This window comes from Uranotaenia lowii, chromosome 1, assembly GCF_029784155.1.
Source record: "Uranotaenia lowii strain MFRU-FL chromosome 1, ASM2978415v1, whole genome shotgun sequence".
NCBI lineage: Eukaryota > Metazoa > Arthropoda > Insecta > Diptera > Culicidae > Uranotaenia > Uranotaenia lowii.
In genome coordinates this window covers 121,785,568-121,799,094 of record NC_073691.1, presented here as the reverse complement: position 1 = coordinate 121,799,094, position 13,527 = coordinate 121,785,568, and the positions used below count along the sequence as shown (strand labels likewise).

The 13,527-nt window shown below is 39.4% G+C and overlaps 1 protein-coding gene across 1 annotated transcript in view; it reads left to right on the top strand.

Annotated features, from left to right (window-relative positions):
* The window catches only part of LOC129739534 (titin), a 513,907-nt gene that overhangs the window by 403,535 nt on the left and 96,845 nt on the right, over positions 1-13,527 (top strand). The window contains exon 10 of the mRNA XM_055731016.1: positions 11,064-11,223. Within this exon, the coding sequence (XP_055586991.1) occupies positions 11,064-11,223 (160 nt within the window). The remainder of the gene's footprint in view (positions 1-11,063; positions 11,224-13,527) is intronic.

The window sequence follows — 13,527 nt, the reverse complement described above, 5'->3', positions numbered from 1 at the left end:
CTTTCCGAATTTCCTTCCAAATCGGTGGGTGGATGAAGTGTTTCATGTACATTTTCCCACCAGTTTCTTTTTTCTCTCCACTTGGTCAACGAATACAACGACTACGACGACGTAGAGTAGGAGTGGATCTTTTGGCAGTTATTGCTTTTTGTTTGAGCGATGGAAGCTACCGGATTTGAACTCCGAAGAAGCATCACGGTTGTTTGATTTCCCATCACTGGAGGATTGATGTAATTGGATCAGTCGTTTTGGAAATATGCGCTAGATGGGAGGCTTATTTTCTGGCGGGCTGAGCCTGGAAGCTTTGAATATGTACCCTGGGACCTGTTCCTGGAAAGCAATCATCGTTACACCATAGCGGGTGATAACTTGTTTGGTCTGGGACCATCGAGAAGGTGATTGGAAAAGTATTTAAGCCGCATTATAATAAAGTATCCGCTGGATTTTGATGGATGGATTTTATTGATGTTGAGGTTTCTGGTGAAGTTATCATCAAAACATATATTTTCTAAACTATGAATTGAACTCGATTTCACGATATTTTGACAACGTTTTTAAAAATGGGTTTATAAAGGTATATACGATCGATGGTATTGACGGATGGTTGGCCTCAGCCATAACCTCGAAACTTGAGTTGCTAGGTTGTATGACAATAATGAATATTTTCTCGCTTTTTATTTCTCGAATATTTTAACTCAATTTTCTACCATCAACATTTCCTTCACATTCTATTGAATCTTTTCAAATATTCAAGAGTCCTGCACGCATCTTGCGTATGTAAAATGTGCATTGCAGTAGCGGAAAAAAAAATTAAAACTTCTAAGCATGGTATCGCTGAAAAATTTTGTTTGTTGAGGCAGTAGTGAGTGATAGAGAAGATAAAAATGTTTCATATTAAGGTTCAATCACTACAAATTACTAGAAGTATTTGCATATTTCAAATTAATTGCCACAGGTTGTTTTCATACTAGTAGGGGAGAGTGGGGTATCGTGGGCCATGGGGAAACGTGGGCCACTTTTAATATCTCAGATGTGTATTGAGATAAAAATCTCAAACCAACTGTCATCGTTGTCGCTTTGCGTGAGCAAATATTCCTATATGTTGTTGACTGAAATACGCACCATATGCTTCTTTTATTTATCAAGCTAAAAAAAGTTAGAAAAATTTACTTACATAATTAAAAAAAACATCCGCTAATTTCATCGATGGAGAACCTAAAGTGCATAACAAAAATATGCTCATACGCTTATGATCTCAGTTTTGTCATGATCTTTCACATGGAAAAGGAATTTTTCATGAAACATCAATAAGTCACACAAACTCAACCAACTTGCAAATCATAGCTTATTTTTATGTTTTATGCTATTTTATTTTATGCTATATTTTTATGTTTTATACACATTCAGAACTTAAAATATGTTTTACCTATTTGAAAAGTTTTCTAATGCCAAATGAAGAGTTATGAAAAATATTTTCTCCATCCTAGATAAGAAATTTTGCCAAAACGTTCGCGAGCCAGGTTTTGGAATCTATGCGATCATCTTCCTTATTTCATCATCTGAAATTGCTTTGAAATAACGAATCGAATTAGGAAATCGCAGTTTTGGTTCACCTCACAAACTTTGCATGTTATTTGGTCAATATGGATTTGGTGGCCCACGATTCCCCACCATTTTTCAAAATCCAAAAAATATTGTTTTTTTTTTCAAACAGTCAGAATTTGGGGAAAATAACTTATTTAAAATTTAAAAAAAATACTTTATGATACCTTGAAAATTTAGAAAACTATACCATTTTTATTTTCATTTTATCTTTGGAAATTCATTTTATCTGTGGAAATTAGTTAAAATAAAACACAATTTATTATCCAGAAGCAAACGCAGACCCCACGACATCGAAGTGAAAGCTCTATTGAAACAAGTCTCAGCTAAAGTAGTAAGGGAAAAAGCGCACGCCAAACAAGTTTACTATCAGTCCTTGTTTAATACGTCAAATCAACGAGTTGTTTGGAAAAATATGAAATCGATTATTGGAAATAAAGAACCTACTTTAGAGGAGCTGAAACTTATACAAAATGATAAAGTTATAAAAAGCAAGGATGTAGCCGACACTTTCAACCACTACGTCAGCACAATAGGACCCCAGCTAGCCTCCACAATTAACAGTCAGCGTAATATCGATAGATTTCAAACATTGACACCAATCAACTCGTCATTTTTCGTGAGACCTGTCAATCAAAATAAGGTTATTTTGAAAATAAAAGACCTAGAAATAAATAAAAGCCCAGGACCAGATGGAATTTCTGCATCATTCTTGAAAAAACACCACAGAATTTTCTCAACCATCATAAGGGATGTATTCAACGAAGCTATCGAGACCGGCTGCTATCCTGCATACCTATAGACAGCAGAGGTTATTCCAATCCATAAACAAGGTAGTAAATCGGAAGTGAACAATTATAGACCAATATCAGTGCTATCAATCATAAACAAAATAATTGAGCAACTGTTGGCCTCCAGATTGATGAACTTCTTAAATCAACATAACATCCTGTATAAGCATCAATTCGGTTTTCGAAGTGGATCTAGTACGCTCACCGCAGCCTGTGAACTTATTGATGACATAACAAACGCAATGGATGTTAAAAATCTGTGGGAATACTCTATCTAGATCTCAAAAAAGCTTTCGACACAATCGACCATGAAATTTTGTTGAGAAAACTGGATGTATACGGTATCAGAGGAACTGCAAACAGACTCCTGAAAAGCTATCTTGATGATCGTACCGTCAACTGGGGCAACATGCAACAATTTTCAACTTCAATGGCTTCTAAAATCTTAATGCTTACAGATAATCATACCTCTTGTACATCAAAAGTTTTAAGGTAGATGGGTCACCAAACTGACGTTGTCAGAAAAATTATTGGTTTCACCAGTTATTTTTAAATTTACAAAAACATGCGATTTTCACCCTACAAAGAAAAAGGGGTAAGTTGCAACAAACTCTGTAATTTATGAAAAATCAAATGAAAACGATTGAAAATTCATAGTTTTTGATACATTTGTGATATCATTACGCATAAAGCACCAATTGCAGTAAATTTTGGTTTTGTTCGAATTAAATTTTTAATTTTTTCTGATAAAAATGTTTTTAAGAAAAAAGTGTTAACCTTCTGCATACATTTAGGGGTAAAAAATACTACCAAATATTCTATTAGCTCAAATCATGAAAATAAATCTAGGAATGGATGAAATTTTAATGTTAACTAACGCATAATGCAAAACAATCATATCCATGCATATGGAAACGCGATTTATGAGATTTAGTTCCGATTTGCATTTTGTTGCTAGTGGCTAGTGGCTAGTGAAGTAGACAATGTGCAACTCGAGACCCCATACACCCAACCTTCGGGTAGTGGTCATATCACCTCTTGTCTGCAACTCCGATTCTCTACCTCCCCGTGGTACTAGCTGGGGTGCGAGCAACCTTAGCGGAGATCGGGTACCCAACCCCGGTGGATGCTTTGGTCGCATGCAGAATGAGTTAGGGGGCTTCGTACGCGTCTGTTCTCCATGTTAGGGGCGGCGTGCGGAGTGCAACAACGTCCTGGTGGTGTTCGGGACCCAAAACAGCAACATCACGACGGTCCTCCTGCGAGATAGTGGGGTTAGCTGCGGGCCTTGCGAGCCTGTGACTACTAAAAAACATAAGCAGCGAATAACGAACAACAAATTTCGGATGGAAATCGGCAAAGACCCACGCGACGAAAAGGGACTAGCGATTGGAAACTTGGAACATGGAACTGCCGATCTCTAAATTTTGTGGGCAGTACCCACGTGCTCTCCAACGAATTGAAGAGCCGCAAATTCGACATCGTAGCGCTGCAGGAGGTATGCTGGAAGGGCTCCACGGTACGAACGTATCCAGATGGTCTTGCCATCTACCAGAGCTGCGGCAACACACACGAGCTTGGAACAGCTTTTATAGTGATGGGAAAGATGCAAAAGCGCGTGATCGGGTGGTGGCCGATCAACTCACGAATGTGCCGGTTGAGAATCAAGGGCCGGTTCTTCAACATCAGCATCATCAACGTGCACAGCCCTCACCTCGGAAGTACCGGTGACGACAAAGACGAATTCTACGCGCAGCTGGAGCGTGAATACGACCGTTGCCCAAAACATGATATCAAGATCGTCATCGGTGATTTCAATGCTCAGGTCGGCCAGGAGGAGGAATTTAAACCGACGATTGGAAGGTTCAGCGCGCACCAGCTGACCAACGAAAACGGCCTCAGACTTATTGATTTCGCCGCCTCCAAACGAATGGCCGTACGTAGTACCTTTTTTCAGCACCGCCTCCCACACAAGTACACCTGGAGATCACCGTACCAAACTCAATCACAGATTGACCACGTTTTGATCGACAGCCGGCACTTTTCGGACATCATCGACGTCAGATCCTGTCGGGGCGCCAACATCGAGTCGGACCATTATCTGGTGATGGTGAAGATGCGCCCAAAACTCTCCGTAGTGAACAACACGCGAAACCGGCGCCCGCCTCGGTTAAATATCGCGCGACTGAAGCAACCTGAGGTCGCGGCAGACTACGCGCAATCGGTCGAAGCAGCGCTGCCGGCAGAGGGCGAGCTTGACGAAGCCCCTCTCGAGGACTGTTGGGATACCATCAAAACAGCCATCAACAGTGCTGCGGAGAACGTCATCGGTTATGTGGAGCGATCTCGACGGAACGACTGGTTCGACGAGGAGTGTAGGAGGGTGATGGACGAAGAGAATGCCGCGCGGGCGGCAGTAGTGCAAAGAGGCACCCGTCGAAATGTGGAAAATCACCGACAGCGGAAGAGGCAGCGAGTCCGACTTTTCCAGGAGAAAAAGCGCCGCCTGGAGGAGGAGGAGCTCGAGGAGCTGGAGCAGCTGCATCGTTCCCAAGAAACACGAAAGTTGTATCAGAAACTCAACGCATCCCGCAAAGGCTTCGTGCCGCAAGCCGAAATGTGCCGGGATAAGGACGGGGGTATCCTGACGGACAATCGTGAGGTGATCAAAAGGTGGAAGCAGCACTTCGATGGACACCTGAACGGCGCACATGCAGGAGATCAAGACGGTGGGGGAAGGTACATCGCCGGCGTAGCCAACGACGAAGACGAGCCACTCCCAACGATGAGTGAAGTTAAGGAAGCCATTCGCCAGCTGAATAGAAACAAGTCGGCTGGGAAGGATGGCATCGCAGCTGAATTCATCAAAATGGGCCCGGACAGGTTGGCCGATTGCCTACACCGGTTGATAGTCCGGATCTGGGACATAGAACAGCTACCGGAGGAGTGGAAGGAGGGGGTAATATGCCCCATCTACAAGAAGGGCGACAAATTGGACTGTGAGAACTACCGAGCGATCACTGTCCTCAATGCCGCCTACAAAGTGTTGTCCCGAATCCTACTCCGCCGCCTCACGCCACAAGCAAACAGATTCGTGGGAAGTCATCAGGCCGGCTTCATGGAGGGACGGTCTACGACGGACCAGATATTCACATTACGGCAAATCCTCCAAAAATGCCGTGAACACCAAGTCCCTACGCATCATCTATTCATCGACTTCAAAGCCGCATACGACACGATCGACCGTAACGAGCTATGGAAAATCATGGACGAGAACGGCTTTTCCGGGAAGCTAATCAGACTGATCAAGGCGACGATGGATGGAACGCAGTGCTGTGTGCGGATTTCGGGTGAATTGTCGAGTTCATTCGAATCGCGCAGGGGGCTTCGACAAGGTGATGGTCTATCCTGCATGATGTTCAACGTGGCGCTAGAAGGTGTTATTCGACGAGCGGTGGGCGAAATGCGGGGCACGATTTTCAACAGATCCAGTCAACTTATCTGCTTTGCCGATGACATTGATATAGTCGGCAGATCATCTGCGGCGGTGGAGGAGATCTACCGCAAACTGAAACGCGAAGCAGGAAGGATTGGGTTGATGATTAATACGTCCAAGACGAAGTACATGCTGGCCTGCGGATCCGAGACCGACCGAACCCGCTTGTCCAGTAATAACAAGGTCATGATCGACGGCGACGAGCTGGAGATAGTCGAAGACTTTGTCTACCTCGGCTCACTGGTGACCGCAGACAATGACACCAGCCGTGAGATCCGGAGGCGAATTATCAGCGGAAGTCGTGCCTACTATGGACTCCACAAGCAACTGCGGTCGAGAAGACTTAGCCCTCGTACGAAGTGTAACCTGTATATGACGCTTATTAGACCGGTTGTTCTCTACGGGCACGAGACATGGATATTGCTCGAGGAGGACCTGCGTACACTCGGAGTATTCGAGCGACGAGTGTTAAGAACCATATTTGGCGGCGTACAGGAGAACGGAGTGTGGAGGCGAAGGATGAACCACGAGCTCGCGCGACTCTACGGCGAACCCAGTATCCAGAAGGTGGTGAAAGCTGGCCGGATACGCTGGGCGGGACATGTTGCGAGAATGCCGGACGACTGTCCTGCAAAACAGGTGTTCGCTACGAATCCGGTAGGAACAAGACGAGCGGGGGCGCAACGAGCGAGGTGGTTAGACCAAGTGGAGCGTGATCTGGCGAACGTGGGGTGCCCGAGAAATTGGAGAACGGTTGCTATGAACCGAGTGAATTTTAGGAATTATGTTCGTCAAGTTATGTCGTGAGACGGAATACTATGTAAATAAAAAAAAAATAAAATTGCATTTTGTTGCATTTTACCCCAGACGGGTAACTGAATTATAAAAATATTTATTTTAAAAAAATTGAGTGATTGTTCGAAAAATACTTCCACATGATCAATGTTGGTATAGGATGAGGAAACCAGTATAAAGTTTGTAGGTAATTTTATCAAGCCAATCCGTCATACTGGGTAAAGTTTTTTACGGCATCGAAAAATGTTAAAAATTGTACATTCATTTTTCGATTTTTCAAATTTTATATGAAAATCAAAAACTTAAAAAAACTATTTTAGGATTCAAGAAACTATGTCATCATCATTTTGTGATCATTAAAAGATAACTTTATCTTATTACATTAAATTAAAAATTGAATCTGTGTGGTGTTATATAAATGTTGCATTCAACCCCGCTGTTGCATGATGCCCCGTATGACGGTACCCAATATGTGATAGCCAATAACGTCACCAGCCAACTACGTCCACTAACAGTTGGTGTTCTACAGGGTAGCAATTTGGGTCCACTGTTATTCTTAATTTATATCAATGACTTGCCGAATCTTGATCTTCGTGGAAAATCTCGCCTCTTTGCTGACGACACATCATTGCTGTACATTGGTGAAAGCACTGATGAAATAATCCGTGATATGAGTATCGATTTGAAGACATTAGGAGAATATTTTTTCTGAAAATCTTCTGTCGCTCAATCTCCTCAAAACAAAATACACCTTATTCAAAGCACCTCGTTCTAATACAGCTCAGATAATACCGAGTCTAGTCGTGGATTCAACAACTATCGAACAAACGACTCATTATAAGTACTTAGGTTTAACCATTGATGATAAGCTCAAATGGGTCGATCATATCGATAACCTGAAAAAAGAGTTGAGTGCTACTTGCGGATTGTTCTGAAGAATTAGAAAGTTTCTACTTACCAAGCAAATGATAACTATGTATCATGCCTACGTGCAATCGAAATTGCAGTATATGATTGCCAATTGGAGAAGTGCGTTAAAATCCAAACTGAAGCAGTTACAAACAGGCCCGTGCGAAGGGCCCGTCCATGGGGTGGGTTTTCGAAATTCAAATTAAGCTAAAAGTAATAACAATATCACAAATAAACAATAAAAAGGAAAGGAATTTTAAACGTCGTTTCTCACTCATGATAACCACACAAACTGGATTGATAAAAAAAAACCAAATTTTAAAATCATATCACAATGGAAGTTTAAAATTTTCGGTAAGTCATTGATGATTTTTTTCAAAATGATGTTCTTTATTTTGAACTGGAATTTTGTTTAAAAAGAATTTCTAAGTAAATTTAAAATAATCAAAATAGAAAAAATATAGTAATTGTTTATTTTCAATCATCTTAATTTGAATTCGTTTCTTCATTTTCAACTGAAGGGTTGATTAAAAAATTCCGCTATAGTATTTTGAATTTGAACAAAAACTATTAAACCGCGATTTAAAATGTGAATTTTCGATACATGAAAAAAAATCATGTTTGAACTTTGGAGAATTAATTCAATGGTCGATGGTTTAATTTAATTTGATTAAAAGAAGAATATATTTATCTATTATTATTTGAAAAGTGCCAGTGAAAAAAGTCAGAGAAAAAACCTTTTAAAAAAAAAAAATCCTCCAGTTGTCAAAATAAATGGCTTAAATAGTTCATTTTCGAAGTTTAAAATAGCAACTTCAAGTTCAATTATACTGACAAGGAAATATTAAGAAATGTGTAATTTAATGAATAATCAATGAAAACTGCTAAAAATGAAAAATAAGGAGTTTCAAGTTTTGTTGTAAATATTAAAAGAACAAAGCAAGTACAAAGTTAGCTAACATTTCGCATTAAAATTAAGTTCAAACTTGCTACTTCGAATTTTTTTTTAACTTTTTAAGATTAATTTAAAAGTCATGATCGATTGATATTGAAAAAATTAATGATAAATTTTTAAATTCTTAATCGCAGGTTTCAAATATGAAATTCAAATAAAATATTAGGTCTTGGAAAGAACAGAAGGTTGAAACTATGTTTTTCTTTGAAAAATTCAGATTTAAGGGCTTATGTGTCAAGTACACAAAAATTCAGAATTAAATGTAAGGACAAATTTGTTATAAATTATTTATAAAATTTAAATAGTTTGACTAAAAAAAATCGGCAACTAATTAAAGAATTGAAGAAAAATTGTACTTTTAAATTCGGTAAATTTATTTGAAAATTTAAACAATTTTTTTTAACTAAAGACATTTTACCACGTTTGTGGCGTGTGTGAAAATGAAAAATATAAGTGTTTTTAAACATTTCAGAATCGGGGGGGGGGGGGGGGGGTTAAACCCCTAAAACCCCCCCCCGTTCGCACGGCCTTGGTTACAAACAATTCAAAACAGATGCTTGAAAATAGTGTACAGTAAACCTCGGCTATACCCAACTAATCAGCTGTTCCAAAATTCAGCAGAATCTATTTTCACCATCAAAGAATTGAGAGAAGTGCAGACACTAGTTCAGATGAAAAACTTTCTCGATAACCCCAGAGCACACAAAAACCTTCAGTTCCCGATACTAGCGCATGGATACCAAACAAGAGGTCAAGGAAACCTCCAAATTCGACGAATGAATACAGAAAAGGCTTAACAAAGTTTCTCAAACTTTGATATCTCTCGGTATAACGCCCTTCCACTTCACATTAAATCAGAAAACAGCATAAAAAGATTTAAAAACTTGTAAAAGCTCACATTAAAAGTCAAACGACTTCGCCTTAGCCCCCAACACCATGTCCAGTAACTAGAAAATCTCTTCGAAAGCATCCCCTCGAAAGAGTATTTTCTCACTGGGGATGCCCATTCGTCCTCCTCATCCTAAGTTCAAAGATTTGCCCAATTATTCTTATCACAAAACTGTATTTTACCCCGAAACCAAATGTTTGCTTTACCATTTCCGCCACCACCGCCGCTACCGCCAGCCACCGTCCTACAGCCACCACCACCGCCACAACCACCTCCACCACCATCGCCACCAACGTTGCAGTACATAAAAAACAATATTCGAATAAAATCTATAACAGTGGAAATGATAAAATTGTGAATCGAAGTGCATACAAAAAATTGTAAATGTAATTGGTTATTGAAAAAAAGAAAAAAAAAAAAAGAAAATAAATGGAGAGGAGGTTTTGTGCCTACGGGAGAAGGAATTCAGGAAAGAATTACACTCCCGCGGGCTTTCCTCTATCTCATCTTTTATGATAAAGAAGTTATGGAACAACGAAAAAAAGTGGCCCATCATTCCCCACTTTCCCATAATAATTGCAAACCTAAACAAATTGGATTTCTGGTTTAATCATCGCGTTTCAATTTAAACTTACCTACACGGATGCAATTTTGCGGGTGCTTGTTTAATTAAGTAAGTACATTTTTCTAGGCTAGTTTCATAAAAGAAGCATATGATACGTACATAAGTCAACAACATATGGAAAAACATTCTTACGCAAAGCGACGACGATGACAGTTGGATTGGGATTTTTATCTCAACACACAGCTGAGATATTAAGAGTGGCCCACGTTTCCTTATAGCCCACGTTAACCCACTCTCTCCTATTTGTTTAAAGATACCAACTTCTTTTTCGTATTTTTTTATTTTATTTTTTGAAAATTATTCGCACTTCATGTAAAAAAAACACTGAAATAGGTGAAATGAAAAAAAAAATGTTAATAATATTACTTTTTCTAGTACATTTAAAACAATATATAAATCAAAACCTTCTCTCAAGAACTAACTGAAATTTGAGTACACCATTAATAATATACCATGCCATGTTTTGATCATATTTTATTATAACTTCTCGTTTTAATGGCTTTATTTTGTTGGTGATTTAAAAATAAATAAAGAGTATATGAAATTAATGCCAAATGGCTCTCAAACATCGCACGTCTCTTTTGATTTGGTGTTTTCAGTGAGAAATTTATTGTATAAAAAAAGCGGATGGTCTTTGAGAAATTATTAAAATAATTTAGGGGTCCGTAATCTATTTTTTATAGCATTTAATTTATGATTTTATATTTCAGATTGCAAGAAGTCAGACATTCTTACAGTTTTATTCAATCAAACAGCTCTTTGTGTTAACGAATATTCTTTCATCAACTGGCAATCTCTGTTCATATGTAAACCAAATTTAAATTGGATTTTTAAATATTAAACATACGATCAGCCATAAACGAAAACATTCTGGCGAGAACAGATACAATGAAAAATAAATGATAATTTTAATTGCTTTTACACACTTTTTTCATTCGAAACTCTTCTTTTTCCCTCTTTTTCATTCTCGAAAATTTCCGGTTCATCTTTGGACGATGCAGGACAACGAACTGCACCACAACGTCACAGCCGGCATCATCCTGTCGGACCATTCGCTGGCACTGCAGGGCGTCTCGCGGAATCTGGCCGGGGAGTACACCTGTATGGCCGCCAATACCGAAGGTCGGGGTACTAGCAACCGTGAGACTCTGCGTGTCCGATGTAAGTATAAATACATTTGTGTTCCTATCTACCCAAAAAAAAAACATTTCATGAGAGAAGGGGAAAATCCCAGGTGCCAAACAGCAGTCGCAAATAGGTAACACAAAATGACTGGTCGAAAAATTCATGTTATTTATCATTTTCGTTCACGTGGATCGTGCGATTTGGGTTAGGGTGGAAAGGTTTCCCAATCCTAGACTGCTCAATTGAATTTTTATGAATAGTATGATTTCTCCAACTAAAACGAAAAACAATTTTAAAAGCAAAAATTAATTTAGAAAAATCGAAGGGCGTATGATATAGCTCAGTTGGCAAACCAGTTGCCTCCTGAATCGCTGTCCTTGAGTTCAAACTCAAGAGTAAACATCGAACTCTGTTGTTCCGGATAAGTTTTTCAATAACTGTCCACCAACTGTATCGTTGATATAAAGTCACAATTGACACAAAGATTTTAAAAAGACAATGAAGGGTGATACGTTAAAATTTTGGTCAATATCAACTTGACGTATTTCTTTCAATTTCGCATTTAAAAAACCTGAACACCCCTTATTTTGAAGGCGTGTGTGTGTGTAGAATGTTGCTCCTATTTTGATTTTGGAATTCTCGCTTCAGTTGTCAAAATGCCGTACAAGGAAGAAGAGCACGCAAAGCTGGCAAAATCGTTAAAAGTTGCCAACTCAACCGTTACAAATGTAGTTAAAGTGTTTGGAGAACGTTTGTCGACAGCCAGGATGTCTGGATCGGGGGGAAATCGGAAACCGGAAACCGCTGAGTCGACAAAGAGAGTTGCCGGTAGTTTCAAGTGGAACCCTAACCTCTCTCTTCGAGATGCCGCAAATAACCTGGGTGTATCGTCTATAACCGTGCATTGAGAAAAAAACGAGCTGGACTATCGACTTACAAGAAGGTAGTGACTCCAAATCGCGAGGATAAACAAAATACGACGGCCAAAGCGCGATCCTGGAGGCTGTACACGACGATGCTGACAAAGTTTGACTGCGTGGTAATGGACGACGAAACCTACGTCAAAGCCGACTACAAGCAGCTTCCTTCCGGGAAAGGAGTTTTATACGGCTAAAGGAAAGGGAAAGGTAGCAGATATTTTCAAGCACATGAAACTGTCAAAGTTCGCGAAGAAATATCTGGTTTGTCAAGCCATCTGTACCTGTGGCTTGAAAAGCAGCATTTTCATAGCTTCCGGGACTGTCAACAAAGAAATTTACGTGAAAGAGTGTTTGAATAAACGTCTGCTGCCTTTCCTGAAGAAACACGGTTGTTCCGTTTTTGGCCGGATTTGGCATCTTGCCATTACGGTAAAAAGGCCATGGAGTGGTACGCCGCCAACAACGTGCAGGTGGTCCCCAAGGACAAGAACCCTCCCAACACGCCAGAGCTCTGCCCAATTGAGAAATACTGGGCTATTGTCAAGCGGAACCTAACGAAGACAAAAAAAACTTCTATGGACGAGCAGTAGTTCAAGGCAAACTGGCTTTCTGCAGCGAAGAAGGTGGACAAGGTGGCTGTACAAAATCTGATGGCAGGGGTTCAGCGTAAGGCCCGCCAATTCGAATTTGAAAAAGCGGAAGACTAACTGAATACTTTTCCTGAATTTTATACTAATTAAACTTGAAAAAGAAATTTTAGTATCACCCTTTACTCGAAACTACTACAATATTTTGGAAAATGAGGCATTCGTGTTGAATTTTTGCTTTATTTTTCGATTTTTTTCTATAAGGTTGAGTGTAATGGTATTTTTCTCATCCATTAAGTCTAAAGTGATAATGTTTGGGTTGCTAATCAGAAATCTTGATTGTGATGTGATTTTCAATTTTTGATTCAAAATAATATTCATATTGGAATTTGGTTTTGAAACTGAAAAGTGCTGAATGCTCTTTTCGGATTGGGGTACCTACTTTGAACTTAAGCCTCCAGAATTGCTGAAGCCATTCCAGGTAATCAATCTACTCATGATTAAGGTATGTTTCAATATCTTAAATTGAAATTCCTATTCTTAGCTCAGATGTCAAAGGTATGACATCGGATGTCAAATTTACAGAATTTACGGATACAGAATATTGATTTTCAGGATGTTCAACAAGTTCGAATTCAATTAAAGTTCACCTCCGAGTGGGGTGAATAGAGACAGACGCTTATTTCTTGAGATACTCGTATTCTTAGAAATTTTATTCAAGCTTACATCATCTCACACCACTTACACCAGCCTACATAAAGGGTGATACGTGGGTGAAATTTCTTTTTCAAGTTTAATTAGTATAAAATTCTGGGAAAATATTCAGATAGGCT